The 24,423-nt window shown below is 49.8% G+C and overlaps 1 protein-coding gene across 2 annotated transcripts in view; it reads right to left on the reverse strand.

Moving 5' to 3' along the window:
• The window catches only part of Card11 (caspase recruitment domain family member 11), a 57,525-nt gene that overhangs the window by 15,341 nt on the left and 17,761 nt on the right, over positions 1-24,423 (reverse strand). The window contains exons 3-15 of one of the 2 annotated variants that reach the window (XM_015502007.2): positions 22,581-22,762; positions 16,456-16,744; positions 14,301-14,438; positions 12,532-12,857; positions 8,931-9,110; positions 7,922-8,074; positions 7,365-7,490; positions 6,600-6,797; positions 4,985-5,161; positions 4,115-4,166; positions 2,446-2,522; positions 1,282-1,379; positions 185-237 (exon numbers count right to left, since the gene is read on the reverse strand). In XM_015502007.2, coding sequence (XP_015357493.1) covers positions 185-237; positions 1,282-1,379; positions 2,446-2,522; positions 4,115-4,166; positions 4,985-5,161; positions 6,600-6,797; positions 7,365-7,490; positions 7,922-8,074; positions 8,931-9,110; positions 12,532-12,857; positions 14,301-14,438; positions 16,456-16,654 — 1,777 coding nt within the window. In that variant the 5' untranslated portion in view covers positions 16,655-16,744; positions 22,581-22,762. Of the gene's footprint in view, positions 1-184; positions 238-1,281; positions 1,383-2,445; positions 2,523-4,114; positions 4,167-4,984; positions 5,162-6,599; positions 6,798-7,364; positions 7,491-7,921; positions 8,075-8,930; positions 9,111-12,531; positions 12,858-14,300; positions 14,439-16,455; positions 16,745-22,580; positions 22,763-24,423 lie in introns of both variants that reach the window. The other variant, XM_015502006.2, reaches the window with a different exon arrangement.

Consider the following 24,423-nt stretch of genomic DNA (forward strand, 5'->3'; position numbering starts at 1 on the left):
CTACAAGGTAAGCACTAGACCTGGGCATTTCCTTGCCACAGGTGAGCTCACCTGATCTCCACGCCAAGCCTACTCTCTGAAAGCACTCCACACATTTCCTGAGGCCCTACTGTGTGCCAGGCAGACCTTGCAGGGGACCAGGTTGCTGCACCTGTGAAACGGCTCAGATCCGACTGGTACCTACCGTCTAGGTCCAAGGCATCGAACCCGCCACTGTCGTTGTCTTCTTCGACTGTGCTGCGAGACATGGGGAGGGTTGGGGAGGGTAGTCGTGAATGTGTGTGCAGGAGGGCCAGGGGGGGGAGGCTTCTGGAATGTTCTGGCTTTCCAAGAGGGCAGTATAGGAGGGAGAGGAAGATCAGCAGGCAGGTAGAAGAGATGGGCCAGGAACTGGGCTGGGAGGGTGGGTGGCCCAGTATCTCCAGCAGGTGAGCAGAGCCCAGGGGCCCCTCCTGCCGTGCATTTCCCTCTCAGCTTTGGACATGGTGAGCACCTGACATCCCTTTGTGCTTGGATGACTCTTGAGAGAGCCGAGCGCCCTCCAGATGAGAGTGGGTGGGCAAACCTCAACTGCCCCCAGCTCTTGGAGTAGATGACAGGTACAGGTGGCTCCCTCACAGCCGCCCCACATGGCTTCCCCAAGTCCCTCAAACACCTCTCCTAGATGGAGTTGAGTACCACTGTGGAGACAGGTGATCCCACAGCTGGGTGGACAAGGCTGGGGAGGGACCCAGGTGGTCTCTGGAGCTGCCAGCACAGGTGGCTGGCGAGGTCCAAACCTGGGCCCCACAGAACTGGGCTGTGAATCCAGCTCCTGGGGCCATGTCTTCCTCTTGGCCCTGACACGTGAGTGTGCTGTGTGCTGGCCTCGGCCGGACTAGTGACCCCCGTCTGTGAGTGCACCTCTACTATGGTTTTCCTGGTCAAGCGCTCTGGTGAGTTTTGGAAGATAAAGAAGATGGGGACAGGAAGTGTGGAAGCCATTTTGGGGGTCTTTTGCTCTTTGGCAGAAAGAGCCCAAGCTCTGGGGTCATAGGACCTAGGAATCTGATTTCGGGCAGCATGGGGACAAGGGACTCAGGCTTTGCCATCTGACAGTTAGCAGGTAGCCTTGGGAAGAAGGCTGCTTCCCTTCTCTGAACTGTGGCTTCCTCATCTGTACAGAGGGTCCCTCCTGCCCACCTTTCGAGTTGGCTGCAAGGACTGCTAAGTTAGCGAGTACACAGTGGCCTGGAGACGACTGAGGAGCTGGCCGCGGCCCCTCCTCAAACTGCCACTCACCTGCGGAGCGGGGCATCCTCCTTACAGCGCCTGACGATGGAGTCGTTTCCGGGGGGCTCGGCAGTGATGGACATGATACTGCTGCGGCTCCGATGGGGCTGCTTCAAACACACGGAGCAGAGGTGTCATGGGAGGTGGGGAGCTGTGTGCTGATGCCTCCGCCGGCATCAATGTTATATACACAGGGACGAAATCTAACTCGGATTTGTTCTCGTCCCCAGCTCAGGCAGCACAGGCACAGCAAGCTGGTCCTTAGCGGCGACCTTGGCCAGAGGAGGCCTGTGCTCAGCCCGCGGCGCCTGCTGAGCTTGAAGCACATCTGCTCTCACATCTGCTCACGGGAGGATGCTGGCGGGAACCACAGAGGCCGGGAGGCCAGGGCGGGGCCTCATGACCCTGCATAGACTGAGCTCCGTGTCCCCGGATTGTGCCTGCTCTGGACATGATGATGATTGTGGGCTGAGGAGGGTGGGGACAGCTTGGGGGTGACCTGGGAAACCAAGCCGGCAGGCTTCTGGCAAAGGCTGCCTCAAATATGAGCCTTGGATTCTGTCCCCAAGAGCTGCCACCAGACAGGACTCATTCATTACAGCATCTCTGCCTCCCCCAGGGCCTGATTTGGGAAGCTCCGCTGACAAGCTTCCTGGGGCTTCCCTCGGGGTTAGAATTTCTAATCCTGCGCCTTCTGCTGCCTGGCTGGGGGTGAGTGACATTGGATCTAGTGGCTGGGACCCTGGCGGCTCTGCCCAGGGGGTCTACAGCCAAGGAGTGGAGGTGTTGGTCAGGGGAGGGGTGCGAGCATAAGCAGTTCCTGTCCTGCTCACCCTTCCAGGCTACACAGCTCACCCCGCTGCAAGGTTGTGGTGCGGCGTTCTCAGCCCTTGCTGTGCTACAGCCCAAGGCCCAGCTCCTCCCCCTGCCAAGTGTTAAATTGGGAAAGGAGGTGCAAGAGAGTGCAAATCCATTGTGAGGCTGTAGAAACATCTTTAAATAAACGCAAGGAAGACCTGGGCTGCAGACCAGGGTGGACAGGGACTTAGCTACCAGGCCTGGGCTTGGGAAGGACAGAGAGGTGGGTTGGGGCCTTCAGGTGCATAAGCTGGCAGCCCGGGGGACAGCCTCTGGAGGGGTGGGGGCTGACCAAGTGGAGCAGCCCGCACTTACCATCTTGGAGAAGGAGCTGGTGATGGGCAGGGAGTGGGAGGAGCTGGGGCTGGCATCCCTGTCTTCATGTCCCTTGCCTGTCCTCATCAGAGGGGCACCAGGGAGGGGTGAAAGGGTTGGAAGTAGAAACAAGAGAGGAGAGAAAAGGGAAGACAAGGGAAGTCAGAGGCTCCGGCGGGTGCCCCAAACCTCTTGCCTCCTTCCCCTTGGGGACCTGCCCTCCCTTTTCTGGTACCTGGAGGAGCAGTGCCCCCAATATTCTCATTTCCCCTCCCAGTTACAGGCTGCTGCAGTTGGGACCCGTCACCAACAGACCCTGCCCCCATCCAGGCCCGACCCAGATAAGGCTGAACAGTGTCACTTGTCCTTGAAGACTTTCATGGCATTCCCCACATGGGGTCCCTAGTGGGAGCTCTCTGTAGACAGGGCCCCCCTTAAGGAGCAAAAGCTTCGGGGGAGCCCAATTAGTCCTTCGTCCTGACGGATCACCATATCCTACTGATGTGGACCAAGGACAATGGGACAAGTCTGTGCCACCCCTGGCAGCCCTTGTCTGACAGCTCTGCTACCCCATATCTCCACCTCTACCTCACCGAGCGTGCACACAGATACACAGACACGCAGCCAGTCTGTGGCCACCTCCAGGGGAGGAACCGTGCACTAGGCCCTCATCAGGTCTGGTGAGGGACAAAGAAGCCCCATGACCTTGCAGCGCCCTTTCTCTTCCTTTGGGGGACAATACTCTCTGCTTGCTGTGGGCTCCAGGCCCAGTGCATGTCCCTTTAGATAAAGAAGGCTACTGAGATACCGGATGTAGTCACGAGGGACCTGGATCAGGCCTCCCCCTCCTCCCTCCGTGCCCCAAGAGACCTGCCCAAAGCCCAGGTCTGAACTGTTCCCTCAAAGCTACCTGGAGGTCGTCACCAGGGCAGGGTGAAGCCCTTGGTATAGCCTGTGGGCCCCCTGGGGGTTCCTCTCTATCCTCTGGGATGGCAGAGCACCTCCCACACGGCACCCCACCTGGGCTCCTCCCCTTTCTCTCTGCTGCCCCTCTGCAGAGTGGTCCTTCTAGACACTGGGACCATCCACCCAAATCCTCCCTTTTCAAGGCCCAGTTGAAATGTCCCATGCCCTTAGCTGTCCCCCCGGTGGCCTGTGACGCTTCCTCCTGAATGTGGATGAGCTGTGGGGAACATCCCAGGACATCTTCCTGAACCTTCCTGTACATGGTGGGTATGCATTTGCCTAACAAACCATCCGCAGCTGATCATCACCCTGATGTGTGGCGAGGACAAAAGAAGGACCTCCAGTCAGTATGTCTGGGAGACCCAGGGGCTCCGGGAGGAACCGGCAGCCTCCCCAGCCTGGGCTCTGCCCAGCCAGGGTGTGGAGGAAGGCCAGGAAGTCCCCGGCTGGCAGGCCCTGAGCACAGATGCACTGGGTGGGGGAGGGAAACCCAGGGCGAGGTGGCGGGCAGGGCCCCTGTGCACTTTGGATAATGATGAACATTAATCACTACCTAATGGGCTCTCACCACCCTGAGACCCCCAAGGTCCCACCCAGGTCGGCCCTGCAGGGTTGATGGCTGCAGTGGGAGAAACAGATGGACCAGGAGAGGCAGTGCGACAGATGAGGCAGGGAGAGAGGGATCTGGGTGTCTCTCACTAACCTTGAAAATCTGACGCTCGCTTCAGGCTGATGGGGGATTTGGCTCTCTGCAGCTGAAAGAGAGGGGAGGGGAAGAAACAAGACAGAGGACACAAATCAAACAGGGCCCTAGACACATGTCATTGGCACTAAGAAAAAATAAAAACCAGGCAAGACTATCCTGCCTCTCAGAGCACGGTTGGCGTGGTTACTCAGGTCGTGGGTCTCCTGCCGCTGGGATGGGACACTGAGGGAGCTCCCCTGGGCTTTGACCAGGCAGGTGTTGGCCCAAGTTCCCCAAGGCCTGCCCCATAGCTCTCAGCGTGGCAGAGGAGCTAGGATGGGGCACAGCTGGGTGCACAGGGCAGGGGGTTTTAGAAAAGGATGAGGCTGCCCACCACCCTTGGCCCCAGGTGTTGCCGCCCCGGGGGTCATGGTGAGAGAGGCCAAGGCAGGTCAGGCCTGATGACATGGTCCCATTTGTTCATGCACTTTCTGGCTCATTCACTCTTCATCGAGTCAGCCATTTGAGGGGGACTGCGCTGGGCACTGAGCAATACAGTTGGGATCAGACTGTGACAGGCACTCAATGCTTATTTGGTAAATAAGCAAATGAACTTGAAACTAATGCTTACTTGACTTTCTTTTCCTTTCTTTTATAGGAGAAATGGGATCCGTGTAAACAAAAACAAAACAAAAATAAATAAATAAAAACCCTAACTTGGCATCATTTCTGTTTCCAGGGTTGAAACTCGTCAAGTGACACCTGGATGCCCAAGACCTAAGCAGAACAAGGCACAGCCTGGTGGGGGGGAGTCCAGCCCTGGCACCTCCCCCCTTGGGGGGGTCTGACTTGGTGCCTGCTCTGCTGTGGGCCCCTGCGCCCAGGTACCTGGATGCCCTTCAGGTTCATCCTGCGCCGGGGCGGGTGGTAGGGCAGGAAGTACTTGCTGTCTTCAGGTGACTCCTCCGAGGTGGAAGAATCGTCAGCCTCTTGACCGTTAACCCTGGGGCTCGCGTCCCCAAAGTTCTGTGAGATGATGGTGGCTGGCAGGTTCCTGGGCAGACTCTGGAGACAGAGAAGCCAGTGATGGAGACAGGTGTGACGAGCAGCTGGCCGTCAGCAGAATAGTGACCAACGGCACCATTGTCCCCTCTGGCATCCAAGCTTGACACCCAACGGCTCCTCCTCTTTCCTGACCCGGCGTCTCCCTGAATGCCATGGGCGATATCCTAGCTCCACACTCCTCTGACCTTACCAGGGCCTGGGCCGGGCCCCCACCTTCTTATGCAGTGGTGAAGGGGTCACCTCTGCCCCTTCACCCCAGCCTCCCTTGCCTTCCAACATCTAGCCCCACGCCTCAGCTAAAATCATGGGAGTACCGCACAAGACCCCTCAAGGTCCCAGAACAGCAGCAAACCCCTCAGGACACTCAGGGAACCCTGACTTGACTGTGCTCTCTTCTGTCCACAGATGGCCACTTGCCTGCAAGGCCTCATGTCTGGGGCTCTGCTCATGCTGTCCCAGTGGCCCAACATGCTGGTCCTGCCCAGCATCATGCCTTGGGCAGGCACTCACCAGGGCACTAGGTTGGTGATGGGAACAGAGAGGGCGTCACTCAAAGGCCACATGAGAGCTCATCACAGGATCCTGGTCCTCCTGAGAGGGGCACTCAGCAACACCGGGAGGGGGCCTGAGGCTGTGCCGGGATCCTTCTGCAGGGGTCTTCCTATAACCTAGAAGGGACTCCTCCCTGGGCTCCCATGGCAACCTTGAACTTGGAATTCACAAGTTCTGTGCTGAAAAACCACGTCCCTGTATTTGCCTCCACTGTGGGATTCTGTCTGCTCAGGGGGAGAAGGGATTCCGATCAGTCTCCCCAGGGCTCTGGTGAGTCACAATGACTCAGCCCTTGCATCTTGGTCCCTTCCATTGTAAATAAGTACAGCTTCCCTGAAGGACAGTTCTGTGGGCTGCGAGGGACCTGCATTGCACCTGCCCAGGACCGTGCCCAGCAGGTTCTCACTACAGTGAGCATGATCTCATCTGGCCTGGTGCAGCATTCACTCATTTCTGGGTGCCTGGGGCCTGCTGGGAAATGCACTCTGCCACTCACCTGCCCATCAGTGGGTTTACTCAGGGGCACCGGCAGCTTTAACAAGAGCAGGGCATTTTAAAACTGAGGACTGTGCAGTTGGCAGAGGGAGCCCAGGGGAAGTTGACTGTGGTCAACTGAGAGGTGCCAAAGCTCCTAATGGTGGAGCTGCCTGTCTGAGCCAGGATTCTACCCTCTACCTTCAAGATGAGGCGAGTGGCTTCTGCTCAACACTACAGAGACACACATGGAAGGTTCAAGGACATAGGTTATTCTATGTGGGAGGGAACCGTGTACTTCTGCCTTCAAATGGACAAAAAGCCCCTTCACAGTGGTGGTTCCCTGGCCAGCCATCCCTGGTGTCAGGAGGGCAGCTGGCGGCAGGTTGGAGCCGCAGCCCGCCTGACCCACCTGGTCGAGGCTGCCGTTGTCCTTGGAGAGGCGCCGGAGCTTGCTCTCCAGATTGACGATGCAGGCTTCCCGCCGCACCATCTCGATCCTCATCTCGTCGTTCTTCTCCTCCAGCTCCCGGATCTGTTTCCGGTACTTGTCTTTCTCGATCAAGCACTGCGAGTACTGAGTCTGCGCTTCGTCTCGGGAATGGAAGGCCTGTGGGGGGAGGCGAGACAGGGGCCACTTGGGTGCCTCATCCTGACCCAATCAAAGTGGGCTGTAATGTCCGTCACTTCTTTCCTGGCCCTGACTCTTGGGTGTCGTCTCTGCCCTCTTCATTAGTGCCATCCCAGGGCCGTCTGTCCTGCCTATGCTACGTGCCGGCTCTATGGGGCGGTGCTTATGTCAACAATTCCCCTTTTACAGACAAGGATGGAGGCTTCAGCGGGGCAGCTTGCCTGTGGCCACACATCTTATGAACGATGGCTTGCCTCTGAACCTCTCCTCACTAAAGAGTCCAGGCATTTGAGCACCGTATTATGGGGCCCACTGGACCTGGCTCTCTTCCCTACCCCCTGCACCCTGGTCACCAAATGCCATGGATCTCAAAGCCTCTTGGGATAGAATTCATGTTTGGAACAGAAGTAGGAAAGACAGTCATGAGTAACTCCCCATGTAGTCAGTGACATTACACTGGTCAAAACTCTCTGGTGGACCCCAGTGGCTGGGCCAGGGGCCTATAGTGCAGCCTGTGGTCCCCCACTCTCTGGGTGGCACTCATACCTGGTCTCGCTCCCGCTCCACCTCTTCTAGCTGCAGCATGACCGTGTTCATACGGTGCTTGTACATTTCACAATCTTTCCCCAGGGTCGAGCACCTGAGCTCCAGGTCTTCCTTTTCCTCCAAGTACTGTAAGCAACGTGGAGAAATCAATACACATATCGAGCAATCAATAGGTCAGGGCCAACAGCTGTTTCCTGGCTGCACCTCTCTGAGCTGGTGTGCTCAACCTGTCCTTCTGGGGTCTAGCGATCTGACTGAAAGGCACCAAGCTAGGCCAGTCAATCAACTGTGGACTGCTGAGGACCTACTATGTACCAGGTATTATGGGGGAGGACATTGTGGACACGGTGCCTGCCTTCCTGTGGCTTCCCCGCTCAGGAAGGGGAAGACAGATGCTAGGCTAAGCTCATACTTAAAACTCATAAAAGACTCCAAGGGAGCAGAGGAACTTTATACCAGGGGCAGATCCAGTCCCTGGAAAGAAACGTGGGGCTCCAGGTAGCACTCATTGGTGCACCCTGGTAAGGAGGGGACGCTGCCATGGCCTTGGCTCCCACCTTGTCCCGCAGCTCCTCTGCCTGGCGGACCTCCTCCTGCAAGTTGTAGATTTTATTGACGAGCTCCTGCCGGTCCTCCAGTGCCTCTTTCCGGTCATGCTCCAGGATGTCCAGGATGGCCTTGTCTGAGTCTGGCAGGCTGCGTTTGCCGGCCTGAGCGGACAGGTAGCGGGGGTTTGATGGTGTCAGGGTTAGGGGCGGGGAACAAGGTGGACACGGAAGGCGGGGACGACAGACTCAGCCACAGATGCTGAGAGAACAGAAGGTTCTGTTTCTGCAGGAAAGCAGAGGCAGGCAGAGATTTCTCTTGGGGTCTTTAAGCAGCTTATCACTTAAAGAAGTTTATCACCTGGAAAGAAGCGTAAGACCCACTTTTTCTCAGGAATACCCTGAGCCTATTGTTCTCCCAGCTCTTATCAGAGCCAAGCCGACACTGGCTGCTCCTCAGAACACTTCAGAGCTGACAACAAAGGGAGGCCACTCTGCCTTCCAGACACCACCCTGGAATTATCAACTCTGCTCTGATAAACTGGGCTCAGCCTCTGCTCGGAAACAGAGCCCCAAGCCCTGGGTGGTAGTCCTGGGGGATCACCCTAGAGAGAGCAGGGGGGATGCATTTTTTTTTCCTTCTCTGCAGATGCACTTTGGAATATGATTCCTCAGTGATGTCCCCCCTCTGTCCAGACAGGATTCTGGAATGACCAAGACAGGAGGTGCATGCACAGAGCGCATGGTTGAGGTTTTTGGAATCTTTAAGAGCAGGGAGGTTTTTTGATATGCTCTTCCCTCAGCATCAGGACACTGATTTCCATGTGGCTTTCACAGAGTGCTTCCAGGGAGGAAATGTGTTTGTAAGTATGAGCTCCCATAACGGGACATCTCTGACGGGGAGTGGCTTCGTCACTCCCACCCCACAGAGGAGGAGAGTGTGGTGCCTGGGGATGGCACAGGTCATGTGCCATCAGCAAGCCGAGGCTCTGGACACACACCCAGGTAGGCACGCCCTCACCTGGATGATGGACTGCAGCTCCTGGATCTTGGTCTTGAGCATCTCATTCTCCCGCTCCAATTCCAGGACCTGCTCCTTCTTGGGCCGATTCTCGATGTCATTCTTCAGTTTCAGCGACTGATTTCTCTCCAGCTTACATTCCTCCTCCATCTTGTTCAATCGGTGCTTGAGTTGATCGATCTGAAACGCCCAAGAGGGTGAGGGGAGAAGGCCGTTGGCAAGAAACAGAAGAGGCAACACTTTTCCAGATCCCACTGGGCTTCCAGCACCAGCTAGGTTCTGCCCCCTCCTCCTCCTTCCAGCTGAAGGTGGGGAAAGGCTCACAGAAACTTTCTGCAGGAAACCATATCATCATCTCCTTGTTGATGGAGAGTTCCTGATGAGTTAATTTTTTTTTTGAATCTGGAATTTTTTTAATTGATTTTTAAAAAAAACAAATGACAGTGGAATGCATTATAATTCTTATTACAGCACAATTTTTCATGTCTCTGGTTGTATATAAAGTATGTTGACACTAATTCTTGTCTTCATACATGTACTTTGGATAATGATGTCTATCACATCCCACCATCCTTGCTAATCCCCTGCCCCCTCTCTCTTTCCCTCCCACCCCTCTGCGCTATCTAGAGTTCGTCTGTTCCTCCCACGCTCCCCCTCCCTACCCCACTATGAGTCAGCCTCCTTATATCAGAGAAAACATTCAGCATTTGTTTTTTTGGAATTGGCTAACTTCACTTAGCATTATCTTCTCCAACACCATCCATTTACCTGCAAATGGCCATGATTTTACTCTCTTTTATTGCTGAGTAAAATTCCATTGTGTATAGATGCCACATTAGAATACTTCTAAAGAGCTATCGTCCCTTAGAAAATTCTCTCAGAGAAATTTGTAGGATAGAACAGGTTCCAGATTAGGATACCCAAGCGGGTGTCGCCCTAGCATCTGCTACTGATTTCAGTGGCCTTTTATGATGGGTTTCAAACGGGTCCTTGGAACTCAGGGCTTCCCCTGGAGAACCCCAGGGTGATGGATGGGAGGCAAAAGATGGCCGAGAAGCCAGGGATCTGGCCACCACCCTGACTTCAGTCCTCAGAGCAGCTCTGCTCTTGGATGAGTCTGTCCTCTTGGAATCCACACCAGACTTTATTTGAACACACTGCACTACTGCTAAAGACAACGAAACAAAAAGCAGCTTGAAACTCAGGGGAGTCTAAGTTTTCGGGACCTCTGGCCTGAAGGACCTGCCTGGATTTAGTATCAGGAAGAGTGGCCTCCAGAAGAAGGCAGCCGCTGCGTCTGAAAAGCATGACTGCAGCCATGCCGAGCGTCACCCTCAAGAGTTTAACATAAGGAACTGGGCTCAGCAGGTATCTTGAGCCTTTGTGGCTAAGCTTCTCTGCTTCCTCAAGCTAACGGACCTTGCACTGCACTCAAGGGCTGCAAGGAAGGGAGACGCCAGAGGAGCAGGTGTCATTTTTCAAATCTAGGCTTGTAGGGAGAACAGCCTCAAGAAATCTGTCAGGTAGCAAGGAAAGGGTGCTACTGCACAGTGTGGCCTGAGACACAGGAGAAAGGGGCACACAGGGAAGCAGCCTGTGGCAGAGAAACGACCTAGGGACTCAGCTCACTGGGTGTTCTTTCAATGCTACACACACTTTCTCATTATTAATATGTCTTCAAGGAAACATTATACAGCAGGAAGTTCTAAGAGAGAAACTTTCTAAGTTCACTTGCTGCAGGTTAACTTCCCCCTGGCCCTGCGTAAAACAGCACAGAAAGCTCTCCTCCTGGTCATGCAACAAAATTCCCCTTTGAAGATCAACTGAAGCATCCTAGGCTGGGGCAGATCCCCAGTCCCACAAGTACAGGGCTTACTCTGCCAAAAACATAGGGTGCAACACCTCAACAATCCCAGGGCACAGGTTTTATCTTCTTCTTCTTTTTAAATATTTTTTAGTTGTCACTGGATCTTTATCTTACTGATTTATATGTGGTGCTGAGAATCGAATCCAGTGCCTCACACATGCTAGGCAAGCGCTCTACCACTGAGCCACAGCCCCAGGCCAGGCTTTATCTTCTTTATCACTACTTACAAATAAAAACTGAGGCCCATAGCCAAGGAAGTGGGGGAGCCAGAAGCCAGAATTTGAACTCAAACCCATAGGACTTCACAGTTCACGCTCTTAACTGAAATGCCCTATCGTGATGGACTCAACTCCCCTGAATTCTTGAGGATTGTTTACTGATCTGTCTGCCTCACTAAATTGTACATGACCGGGGCAGAGCTCAAGTTATTTATACCCATGTCCCCCACTGTGCTTAGCACAGTGCCTTACACATGGCAGGTGCTTAATAAATATTCTGAGTCTCTTTTCCACCCAGAAGCCGGAGCGATCCTTCTAAGATATAAATCAGCTGTTACTCCTCAGCTCTCAATCCTTCAGTGGCTTCCTATCACAGATGGAATAAATTCCAAATTTCTTACTATGCTCCTATGATCTGGACCCTGGCCACCTCTCCCAGCTTCTTTTTGTTATACCATTTGCTCATCTGGCTGCCCTGCCCTGCTGGCTCCCTGATGTCACGCAAAACAAACAAATAACAACAACAACACCACCACCACCAACAAAAAAAAACTGCCAAGCTTCTTCTCTACTTCAAATTGGGACCTTTGTATTTGCATTTCCTCTGACTTTCCAGGTTCCTCCCTTTCTTAGGTGTCCCCTGCTCAGAGACCTTTCCTGACCACCCTAGATAAAACAGCTCCACCACTCTCTATCCTCATTCTGTCTTCTCCATAGCACTCAAACTATTTATGTATTTGTTTTCTGATTATAATGTACGTTCCATGACAGGAGGACCTTAGTCTTGAGATTTATATTTCTGGAATAGAGCAGATGCACAGCAGCACTCAATAAATAGAAGAAAAGAATGAAGCAAATTTCCTTTCTCTTTCTGCATTTAGGAGACAAACTTCATTAATCACGTCAATCATGTGGCTGGTGGGTCGTTCACTGGTACATGCACTGATTTTCCCACTATGCCAGGAACCACGCTGAACTTTGTGGATACAAGCATGATTGGCAAAGAGTCCTAGCCTTGAGAAGTTCATTCCCTAGGAGCAGGGGCTACGCTCATTTCGTTACTAATTTCTCTAAGCATCATAATCTGGGGCCTGGGTCTCGTATTTCTCCTCTTGCCACTGAAACCCTAGTTTCCCATTTCTTTTCTTTCTTTTTTTCTTTTTACCTTGGGAGCGTGGAGCCTGTGTGCACATTTCTGCACATGTGCAGAGCATGTACAGTGAAGGTCAAGGTTGTACTAAGCTCTACTGCGTCTTTATGCGCAAGTCTGAATATGCACACAGAGGATTTAGTTGGCTGAGCCGGAGGCATCAGTGGGTGCGCGCACGCATGCGCATGGTGGATCTGGGAACCTGGAGCCACTGGCCCCTTGGTTCCCTGTCTCCCACCTGGGCATGAAGCTCTGGGGGGGTTGTGGGTATGTGTGTACGTGCATGCGTGTCGGCACGTGCCCGCTGGGGTCCTGAGGCCCAGCTTCCCCTTGGCTCAGCCTGGGAGGAGCCCTCCGAGCCCCTACCTCGAGTTGGAGGTCCCGGCTTCGCATCACGGCCATGTTTTTCTCTTCGCTGAGCTGGGCGTAGCGCATGGCCAAGGTGTAGTTGTCGTCCTTGACCTTGACCAGCTCCTCGTTGTAGCCGTCCCGCTCTTCCTTCATCTTGTAGTACCGCTCCTGGAAGGTCAGCAGCTCCACCCGGGTCAGCGTCAGCTGCTTCTTCTCGTCCTCCAGCTGCCGCGCCTTGGCCAGCAGCTCGCAGCGCTGGAGGTCCTTGGCCTTCATCTGCTGCTGCAGCTTGATGACCTCGTTCATCAAGAAGTGCGTGAGGCCCTCGTGGCCCTCCTCCACTGCGCAGAGGGGCACCCAGTCAGGCCCGAGGACCCGGCAGGGCACGGAAGAGGTTCCCGACGGGGCAGGTGACATTCGCTCACTCATTCACTCACCAACATCTTGCTGGCTCTTACTACCCATTAGGCACTGGGGACTCAGGGTGAGCAAAACAGTCGAATGATCACACACAGGTGTCACTAGAGTCAAGACACAGGCAGCCCTGAGAATTTATAATGACCGACCAGATCCAGGCTGGTAGCTAGAGGGGGTGGAAGGTCCCTGTTGGCCAAGCCGAAATGTTCAGTTCAGGAGGGAAAGGTATTCTAGGAAGGTGGAACAACATTGCCAAGGCCACATGGGGAGGAGAGAAGGTCTTGGCATGTTTCAGGAGCTAAAGGAAGACCAAAGTGGCTGAGCCCAGCCGGGCGTGGTGGCGCACACCTGTAACCCCAGCGGATGGGGAGGCTGAGGCAGGAGGATTTCGAGTTCAAAGCCAGCCTCAGCAAAAGTGAGGCACTAAGTCATTCAGTGAGACCCTGTCTCTAAATAAAATACAAAATAAGGCTGAGGATGTGGCTTGGTGGTTGAGTGACTCTGAGTTCAATCCCCAGTCCATAAAAAAAGTGGAGAGCCCAAAGAGAGGGGAGAAGAGGGCAGGCGAGGGGAGGAAGAGGAAGAGGAGGAAAGAGAAGAAAGGAGAGAGGAGAGGGAGGGAGGGGCAGAAAAATGAGCCTGGGAGTCTCAGCAGGGCTAGAGTGTTAGTTAGGGTCCTTGTGGGTCCCATTAAAGACCCGAGTCTTTACAGAGAAACAATGGAAAACCACTGGAGAATTTTAGGCAGGGGAGGGTGGCATGAGACTGGAGAGAACATTGGAGCAGACTGAGAATGGATGAAGGGGGTTGATGGGGCTGGAGGGTCTGAGACAGGGAGAAGACTGATTTAAAAAATGTTTAGGCAGGGGGGCTGAGGTTGTGGCTCAGAGGTAGAGCACTAGCCTAGCACGTGCAAGGCACTGGGTTTGATCTTCAGCACCACATACAAAAATAAAATAAAATAAAGGTATTGTGTCCAACTACAACTAAAAAAAATTTTGTTTTTAAATGCTTAGGAAGGAAGATGAAGAAGATGAGATGCCCAAGGACCCTGGGACATTGGAAAGGGAGCAGAGAAGACAAGGAAAAGATCTCGAGGGCAGAGTGGACTTCTGACCTGCTCCCATACCATGCATGGGGAGGCTCCACCAATGCTCACTTCTCTTGGCCCCTGCTTCAGTCTGTCCCTGTCATCTACCTTTCATTCCCAGGCAGATTGTGTGATGGATAGCCCCAAATCCCATATATCACAGACTTGCAGCTTTAAAACTGTCCTGCTGTGGGACACACACATACACACACACATACACACACAAACACACACCCTTTCTTAGAGTCCAGGTATCCTCGATGGCCAAGTTGCTTACCCACAATGGTGGAGAACCTCCGGGTGGGCTCCTTCCCCGTCACCAGCTTGTACAGTTCTGGGTAGTAAAACTCCAGGCTCTCCAAGAAGACCACATAGCCTCTTTGCCCTTTGGTGTGTAGAATGTCCAACAGTCGGCCTAGAGGAAAGTCCAGATCATCCCATGAGAAGAAGAATACATGTCTGACTGGACACAAGTCTCCATGGCCAGTCTTATCCTGGACTTATATTCCTCAGTAAGCTCTAAGAAGATGCTCACCAGGTTTGGTCACTCCTGGGTTGTATCATGGAATCCATATAATGTCTATAAAGGGCCAGACCCTCAGCAGGGATAGAGTGAGTGCCCCCCTTTCCTTTCTCTAAAAATTGCTAGAACTGGGATGAAGGGAATTGCAGCCACATGAAACCCGCAGAACTCCCCAATGGACCAGCGTTAAAATGAACCATATGGGTACCAGCCTTTCTGATTGAAGGAGGGTAGAAGTATAGGGAATCATGCAGGCTTCTCTGGGATTCAGAGCAGGAAAACAACTTGGTGGGTGGGAAGCTTTTGGAGAAGTCATAGGAAAGAGGCACTGCTCCCTGTTCTTCTTTGGGATTATCACACAGTCTGGAAACATCTTTATCCTAGATGGAATCTGCTAGCAACTTCCAGTTTCCATCTAATTTCTGTGGTTTGGATGTTGTTTGTCCCTAAAGGGTCATGTGCTGAGAGCTTGGTCCTTGGTGTGGAGATACTAGGTGGTGGAGACCTTTAAGAAATAGGGCCCAGAGGTCAGTCCTTAGGTCATTTGGGGGTGTGCTCTTGGAAAGGATTGTGAGATCTCAGTCTTTCTCTGATTTCCTGCTGGGCATTGTGATCTCTTCCTTATTTACTCCTGCTGTTATGGAATGTAGCCAAGAGGGTCCTCCCCAGAGCTGAGTTGATGCTAGTGCTCTGCCCTCAGACTTCTAAAACTGCGAGCTAAATAAACCTCTTTTCTTTATAAAGTTGTCCTATGTCAGTTATTTTGTTGTAGTGATGAAAAAAAAAAAGGCTTAAGACAGTAGTCATTCCACTTATTGTTTATACTTCCTGTTCCTTCCTTAAATGTTTTATTTTCAGATATTTCTTCCATTTAGGCCCTAAAACTCCATCTTTTCCCTAGGACAGATATGATAAATACATTTCATCTTGTGTGAATCCTGATGGTTTGAGGAAGCTGCCTGGAGCACTGTGTTGAGAAGGATTCCAAAGTTATATCCAAGCTCAGTGGGAAAGCACACGCTGTGATTAATTAAGGATGTCTGCTGTGAATGCAGAGGAGAGTCACAGCATATGAGCCACTTATCAGCCATGCTGTGGGACAGGGATTTCCAAGCTTCTTCAACTGTGATCCACAGAAAGAAATACATTTTACACCACGACCTGGCAGGGCCCACACACAAGGATGAGTACAGAAGCATATGTGTACATATAAACAACTAAAACAAGTTCCAGAAACACACCACCTTTACCGAGTATGGTCAAGTCCCGTGCCCCTTCCCCCTGCCAGGCACTTTAGAAAAGGCTGAGGATCCCTTTCCAGAATAATAGTTTTAAGCAAATTAAATACCTTGGGTTACAAAGGAAACCAATTGTAATAAAATCCAGGTATCAAATATTAAGGAAACCAATTGTAATAAAATCCAGGTATCAAATATTAAACACATGTGTGATTTAGTAATAGATGTATTTCTTTGTTAATGCATTAAATAACAAGATCTCTTGGCAGGTCTCATAACTACTGTAATTTCAACAAGAGAGGAGTGCAAATGGTATTTTAAAACATCTGCAAAGCTGTAATGTGACATAGAGATACGTGTAATTTTTACTCTTGACAGAGTCAGAGGTTACCTATGGCTGCTGCGGTCACCTGCTGTCATTCGTAATTGAAGGCAAGGCTAAATTTCAGTTGAAGTTTATAAAATCAAGATGTAATTCCATCCCTTCCCCAAGTTCATGGATCCTCGGAGTTTTATACACCGACAGGTTCGGGAGGGGACAGGAGTGGGCAGCGGCCTCTGGATGTCAGGATTTTCGAACCCCACTTTGGCCCAGTTAAGTGGAGGGTAAGTCCTGGGGCAGCCTGGCGGGATGGCCCGGCCTCCTCCCTACCAGCCTCCTCCTGCCTTACCGGCCCGGTTGATCTTGGACGGCAACATGGGAGCGTTAAGCACTTCATCTTCGTCTTGCTCATCGATGACCTTGCACTGGCGCAGGTAGGGGGTGAGCTTGGCCGGGTTGATGTAGCGACTCAGCATGTGCCGGTTGCACTCCACGTTCTCCCACAGGGCGTCCTCCTCGTCCTTGAGGGTCTCCATGTCGTCATCCATCCCCGGCCAGCCTCCTCGCCGACATAAACCCCAGCGAGGTCAATCAAAGAGCCTCCCAGGACCGCTCTCCACGTGCTTCTGAAGTGGTCTCTGGAATATATTAAGTTTAAAAAAAAACCAGTCAAGTATATATGGCATGTTACCTTTTATCTGAGAACAGATATGAATATTAATATATTAATTAAATTATTAATATAATATTAATTATTAATTAAGTATATTAATGTTAATTCCTTATATACTAAACATAAACAATGGAAGGATAAGCCATAAAAATTTTAAAAGGTTGTTTATAGGGAGAGTGAAAATGCTGCCACTGGAGTTACACCTTTTCTAAGCTTTTATCTTACTAAGAATATATTTTTCTCAAAAAGACATAATACTATTTATTTTTTTAAAATTTCACATAAATGATAGGATAGTGGTATAGTGTTTGCTTTCTTTCTCCTCTTGCCTTCTCCCCGCCCCCACCCCATGTTGCCTTGAGATTTATCTAGGTGGATACATACTGATCCAATCCATTCACTTTAAAAAAACAGTTTTAATGAGATATAATTCACATACCATACACAATGGCCAATTTAAAGCACACATTTTTTTAATGCACTCATGGGTTGTGCAGTAATCACCGCAGCCTAATATTTTAGCATATTTTTTTTCCTCTGTAAAAGAAACCACAGATCTATTAGCAGTGGCTTCTGATTTCTTCCCATCCTCTCTCTCACTGGCAACCACTAATCAATTTACTTTTTCTTTATGGATTTGCCTATTCTGGACATTATATATATACACACACACACATACATACATATACATACACACACACACACACACACACACATATAATGTGATCTTTGTGACCAGTGTCTTTTAGCATAATATTTTCAAGTTTTATCCACTTTCTTTCACATTTTTAAAAAACAGCTTCATTGTGACATAATTCACATGGCTTACAATTCACCTTTTAAATGGTTCACAGAATTGTGCGAATGTCTCCACAAGCAATTTAAAAACATTTTCATCATTTCAAGGAGAAACCTCATAACTTTATCAAGCCATTCTTCATTTCCCTCCAGTACCCTAGTCCCCGGCAACCACTAATCCAATTTCCGTCTCTATGGATTTGTCTTTCCTTGATGTTCCATACCAAAGAAATCACACAATTAGTAGAGTTGTCTTTTTTTTTTTTTTTTGGTGTGACTGGCTTCTCTCACTTTGCATAATGTTCTCAAGGTTGGTTCATTTTGTAGCGTGAGTCTGTATTTCATTTTTTAAAAAAAATTGATGATTTTTCCTTCTGTGAATGACACATTTTTGTTTATCCTTTCATTGGTTGGTGGCCATTTGGGTTCTTTTTGTCTCTTATGAACAATACTGCCGTTATGGTTTGGATGTGAGGTGTCCCCCAAAGCTCATATGTGAGACAATTCAAGAAGGTTCAGAGGACCCAATCTGTGATTAATCTCCTGATTAACTGAGTGGTAACTGAAGTGGTGGGGTGTGGCTGGAGGAGGTGGGACCTGGGTGTGACTTAGGGGTATATATTTGTATCTGGCAAGTGGAGACCCCTCTCCTACTTTCTGATCTTCATGTGAGCTGCTTCCCTCTGCCATACCCTGCTGCCATGCTGTTCTGCCTCACCTTGAGCCCCAAGGAATGGAGCCTGCTGTCCTTGGACTGACAGCTTTGAAACCATGAGCCCCCGAATAAACTTTTCCTCCTCGACAGGTGTGCTGGTCGGGTCTTATAGTCACAGCAGTGAAAAAGTTGACTAAACAACTGCTATGAATGTTCATGTCCAAGTTTTCATGTGGGTATGTTTTTATTACCCCTGAATAGACAGATAGGAGTGCAATTCCTAAGCCATCTGGTGACTCTATGTTTACACTGAGGAACTGTTAAACTGCTTTCCAAAGCTGCACCATTTTACATGCACACCAGTAATGTCTGAGGGTTCCAGTTTCTCCTGCTTCTTGTTAACACGGGTTATGGTCTGTCTTTTCCATTGTCACCATCCTATTGGATGTGAAGTGGTATCTCACTGTGGTTTTGATTTGCATTTCCTAATGACCTATGATATGCATCTTTTTATGTGCATATTGGCCATTTGCAAAGGGAAATATCTATTCAAATCCTTGGCCCATTGCAAAACTGTTCACTTCTGTTTTCATTCTTGAGTTGTAGGAATTCTTTATATATTCTGAATGCAAGTCCTATATCAGATATAGGACTTGCAGATATTTCTCCTTTTTGTTACTTGCCTCTTCACTTTCTTGAAGACAATTTTTGTAATGCAGAAGTTTGAAATTTTGTGTAGTTCAATTTTTTTTCTTTTTGCATTTGTTTTTGGCATGCATCAAAAAAAATCACTGACTGACTCACAGTGGGGAAAAAGTGATGAAGATGTACTCCTATTATTTCTTAGAGTTTTATAGAGCTCTTATAGTCAAACCTATGATCCATTTTGAGTTAGTGTGTGTGTGTGTATGTGAAATAGGGGTCCAAGTTCATGTGGACACTGAGTCATTCCAGTGATATTCTTTCCCCAGTTAACGATCTTGGCACCTATGTTTAAAAGTCAATGGACCATAAATGTAAAGGTTTGTTTCTGGAACTCTCTTTTAGTTGTTTATATGTACACATATGCTTCTGTACTCATCCTTGTGTGTGGGCCCTGCCAGGTCGTGGTGTAAAATGTATTTCTTTCTGTGGATCACAGTTGAAGAAGCTTGGAAATCCCTGTCCCACAGCATGGCTGATAAGTGGCTCATATGCTGTGANTATATATATATATATATATATATATATGCTAGTAACATATTGTCTTGATTACTGCAGATTTGTAGTATGTTTTGAAATTGGGAAATACACATGCACCAACCTTCTTCTTCTTCAAGATTGTTTTAGCTATTAGGTGCCCCTTTACAGTTCCATGTAAGTTTTAGGATGACTGTCAATTTCTGCAAGACAAGGCAGCTGGTATTTTGATAGTCAATTCACTGCATATGTATGTAGATTGGTTTGGGGTGTACTGCTATCTAACAATATTAAGTATTCTGTCCATGAACATGGGATATCTTTCCATGCATTTAAATCTTCTTTATTTTTTTTTTCAGTAATGTTTCATAGTTTTCAGTGTGTGCTATAGTTTGGATGTTGAGTGTTGCCCAAAAGTCTTTATATAAAGGCTTGGTCCCCTGGGTAGCATTACTGGAAGGTGCTGTGGGCCTTTAGGAAGTTCTTAGGTCACTGGGGACATGTCCCCAAAAGAGATTTTGGGAGCCTGTCCATCCTCTGTTCCCCTCTCTGCTTCCTGAATCAAGAAATTGCTACTCATTGGGACATGCACTTCCAACAAGATGTGTTGTCCTCATGGGAGGCCCAAACCAATGGGGCCACCAATCTTGGACTTGAACCTTAAGAACTGCATGACATAACAAAACTTCTCTCTCTTTACTTCATAAATAGCCTGTGTCTTGTTTTTTTGGCCCAGCAGATATCCTGGAGAGTGTTTTATGTATGTGCTTGAAAATATGAATTGTTTTGCTGCTGTTAGATGGAATGTGTTATAGATATCCACTAGGTCTAATTTGTTTATAGTGTTGTTCAACTCTCCTGTTTCTTTTTTTTTTTCCTGCCTAGTCATTCAACCCTTTATTGAAAGTAGGGTAATAAACTGTCCAACTATGATGGCTGAATTGTGTATTTCTCTCTCCAATTCTCTCAGTCTTTGTCTCATGTGTTTGGGGCACTGTTAAGTGTATATAAGCTTATAACTGTTATATCTCCCTGGTGTATTGACCATTTTATCATTATGAAATGTTCTTCTCTATCTCTAGTAATATTTTTGTTTTAAAGTCTATTTCGTCTGATATTGGTAGAGCCATTTTAGTTCTTATGGTTGTTGCTAGAATGATATATATCTTTCTGTCTTTTTACTTTCAATCTTTTTACATCTTTGAGTCTAGTGTGTCTACTATAGACAGTATATAGATGACCTTTTTAAAAACGACTTTTTAAATCCTACTTGACTATCTCTGACTTTTGATTGGTTCATTCTCTTTTTTTTATTGTTATACATTATTCCATTATAAGAAAACACTATTTATCCATTCCCCTATTGCTGGATATTTAATTTCCCCCAGTTTTTCACCTGAACATTTAGCACTATTTGAAATGGGAAAAATTGCAAACAACCTAATTATTCAGCAGGAGACATTACTGATCCTTTTATACTGTACTAGACCACCTTTTAAAAGGAGGTAGTGATGCGAAGACACCCTCAAGGCACGTTGTTAAAAAAAAATAATTAAATTTCAGAATATATACAATATAAAATCAATTACATAATCCCAAACAAAGCAAGATTATAATTATAATTATGTGGTTGTTTGTGTATAAAAAAGAGAGGGGGGGGGAAACAGAAAAGAAAGTGAGAGGAGAAGAGAGAGTGAGAGAGAAAATTTGAAAGGATCTGGGAAGAGGAATAAGTTTAGAGGTTAGTGGTCAACACTCCTCCAATGTTTTACAAAAGAGCACGTATTTAGTGTAGTTGGGGAAAAAAGTCATCAAGGGCAAAAGCCATGTCTGGGGCAGCTGATCTCCCCGGGTCCAGTATTAGCCTTCCTACAATTGTCTCTCCAAAGGCCACAGCCCTGATATCTTGTTGGAGCCAAATAAATCCCCTGGCACCCTTGGGACCAAGAAGGACCAATCCACAGGCTGAGAAAGCAAAGGCTGGATACCCAGACCCAGGCCTGTCATATGGGGCCAAAGAGAGTTGGAGGGGTGGGTGCATGTGCTATGGGGGACTGGGCTGGGAGGTGACACAGTGGTCGGGGGGGAGGGTACTACGGAGGCTGAGCTGGGTCCTGGGGAAGTAGGGAGGTTGAAGCTATGGGGTAGAGAAGGGGTGAGTGTGCACAGGAAGCCGTTCAACTGAGTGAGGCTGCAGTGAGACATGTGGTCCCATGAAGTGGGGACAGAAGTTGCCATCCCAGGGGTGTAACTCAGTTCCCATCCCCATGAGCCTTGGTCTTGGCTCCTGGCTTGTGGTATCTGGTATTTGTTCCAGGCCTTAATAAACTTCCCTTTAATTGAGCTATTTTATGGGACTTTGTTCTATGCAACCAGAGAACCACAGGATACCTGTGAGCTGTATGAGCAACAACCACATCGACAGTGATGGAAACGAGGATTCTGTCTCCATTCAACTTTGCTCCATAGACTTCGATCCTAACCTCTACGAGCCCTTTCTTATTTTTATTTGGTTTTTAATTTTGTACCAGGAATTAAAGTCAAGGGCACTTAACCACAGAGCCACATCCCCAGCTCTTTTTTGTATTTTATTTAGAGATGGGGTTTCTCTGAGTTGCTGAGGGCCTTGGCTAAGTTGCTGAGGGTGGCTTTGAACTTGCAATCCTCCTGCCTCAGCCTCCAGAGCCCCTGGGATTACAGGCTTGTGCTAATGGCCCCTGGCTTTATTTTTATTTTTGACAGATTCCTTTATGGTGAAAACATTCCAAATCCCTTTTTCCTAGCTTTTCTGAAATGTGCCATCCATAATGATTATCTAGAGTCACCCAGAACCTTCTGCTGCCACCTAACCCTAACTTAGTATCCGTCGATCAGCCCTTCTTCAGCCTCCCTCCCCTGTGCTCTGCCCAGCCTCTGGTGACCACAGTCTACTCTCAACCTAGATGAGATCAATGTTTTTGGATTCCACGTATGAGTGAGGCCACGTGGGCTTGTCTTTCTGTGCCTGGCTTATTTTCCTTAATGTGATGACCGTCCATTCTTTATGAGTCCTTTTGTTAACACCTGGCACCACCTGGGTCACCTGAGAGTCTGCCTCCGTCTCCCATAACTCCCCACTGCAGCAGCTCACTTTGAAAATGCATCAGGACACAGAGGAAAACGTACTGACCTTTATTCTCTTCAAAGAGTTGACATCCTATGAATGCGATTCAACAGTTCTTTCCCAAGCGTGTGGCAGACACTGCTGTCACTCATCGGCACCATGCCCCTGCTCTTCCTGCTAACAGAATCCCAGTTTTTTTTCCAGGAATCGGGCACCTCATGCTTCAGGGAGGCCGGGCATCTTCTGAGCTGAAAGAGTGGATCTTGTTTGATCTCTACCAGTGTTTTGGGAATCAGCACGGGAAGCATGTCACGGCCCGTGCAGCCTGTATGAAAGTCTGCTCGGGGCAATTGGGGTAGTTTTCCTTGATCTTTGACACAAGGAAAAGGCACCCTGTCACTGAGCTTGCAGATGTCAGTATGATGCTCAGTGTTGCTGCTGTGACATGAGGACTCACCAGAGGGCACGGCGAATACCCTCAGGAGCACTGAGTTGAGAGGAGAGATGGATGTCCTGAGGATGTCCCTCTCCCCAAGCTACTGACCTCATCAACCCAGGACCTCCAGCGCCCCCAAGCTCTGTCATGCATATGGTGGGACTTGCCTGCAGCCAGGTGGAGCTGGGCCTACCCCTGTCGGCAGCCCAAAGCCTCCTGTGGTAGATGCATCTACTTTGTGCAAAGACTTGCTGGGCGCTGTGCTCGCTGCAGAGAACTGAATGGTGCTGAAAGCTACGCCTCGTGGGGGCTCAGAAGGCACAAGCCTAGGAAGCACTGCTTCCCAGCCATGAGTGCAGGAGCGCTTGGTGCCACAGAGATGCTCCTGCAGTCTCGGGGTGGCAGTGAGGCCACCTTGGCAGCCATCAGCAAGACAGCAGATGATGGGGGTGAAACTTGCGTTGAGAGCACCCTGTGTGCAGAGCTGCACAGCCACAGAGGGGAAAGCGGACCACTCAGGAGCATCGCAAGCACCATGCAGGGCACAGAGGGTGCAGAGATGGGTCCCACATGGTCCCTGCTGCCTGAGATGCTCAGAGTTCAGCTGCAAGGGTCAGCCACCTACACAAACTGTTAGTGTGCAGAGTGAGAGTGGCACCCGTGGCCAAGAGAGACATGCAACAAACCCGCTGGCGGGACTGGATGTGCCTGCCTTGGGTGCCACTGTGTGCCAGGCACTGCGTCCAACCCTCGACCCTTTATTTGCCGGGTGCACACTTGTAATCCCAGCGGCTCCCAGAGGCTGAGTAGGAGGATCCTGAGTTTAAAGCCAGCCTCAGCAACAGCAAGGCCCTAAGCAACTCAGTGAGACCCTGGCTCTAAATAAAATACAAAATAGGGCTGGGGATGTGGCTCAGTGGTCAAGAGCCCCTGAGTTCAATCCCTGCTACCCTGCCCCTCCCCACAGCCCCAAAATCATTTCACTTAATTATCACAGTGGCTCTGAGAGGAGGATGTGATCAACCCTGTTTTGTAGACAGGGAAACCCAGACAGTGAGCCAAGTCAAGGTCATACTCAAGGCCACAGAGCAAGTGTGACCTGGGATTCCAGTCCAGGCCTCCCCTCCCTATGGTGCTCCAAGGTTCCTCTCTCCTTGGAAAGCAGGAAGCATTTTGAGCCGGTGTGCTGGGCAGAGGAAGAGGGAAAAGAATGCAGCTGAGCCTCGGAGCAGAGAAGAAGGGTGAGAGGACCCATCTGCTCCCACCTGCAGGCACAGCGCCTCTTTGTCCTGCGGGGCTCGCCCACAGACCTTTGCTACTGGTTGGACAAAGCTTGAGGATTGAAAAAACGAGTCCGCTGTGCCTTGGAGGGTAGAACACACACACCACACAACCCAGGTTTCCTTCCGAGGGACCAGCCCCACGTGCTTCAGGAGGCCCGGGCACGCCCCTTGACTGCAGCCTCGCACACTC

The sequence above is a fragment of the Marmota marmota genome, unplaced genomic scaffold (assembly GCF_001458135.2).
Source record: "Marmota marmota marmota unplaced genomic scaffold, marMar, whole genome shotgun sequence".
NCBI classification, from domain to species: Eukaryota; Metazoa; Chordata; class Mammalia; order Rodentia; family Sciuridae; genus Marmota; species Marmota marmota.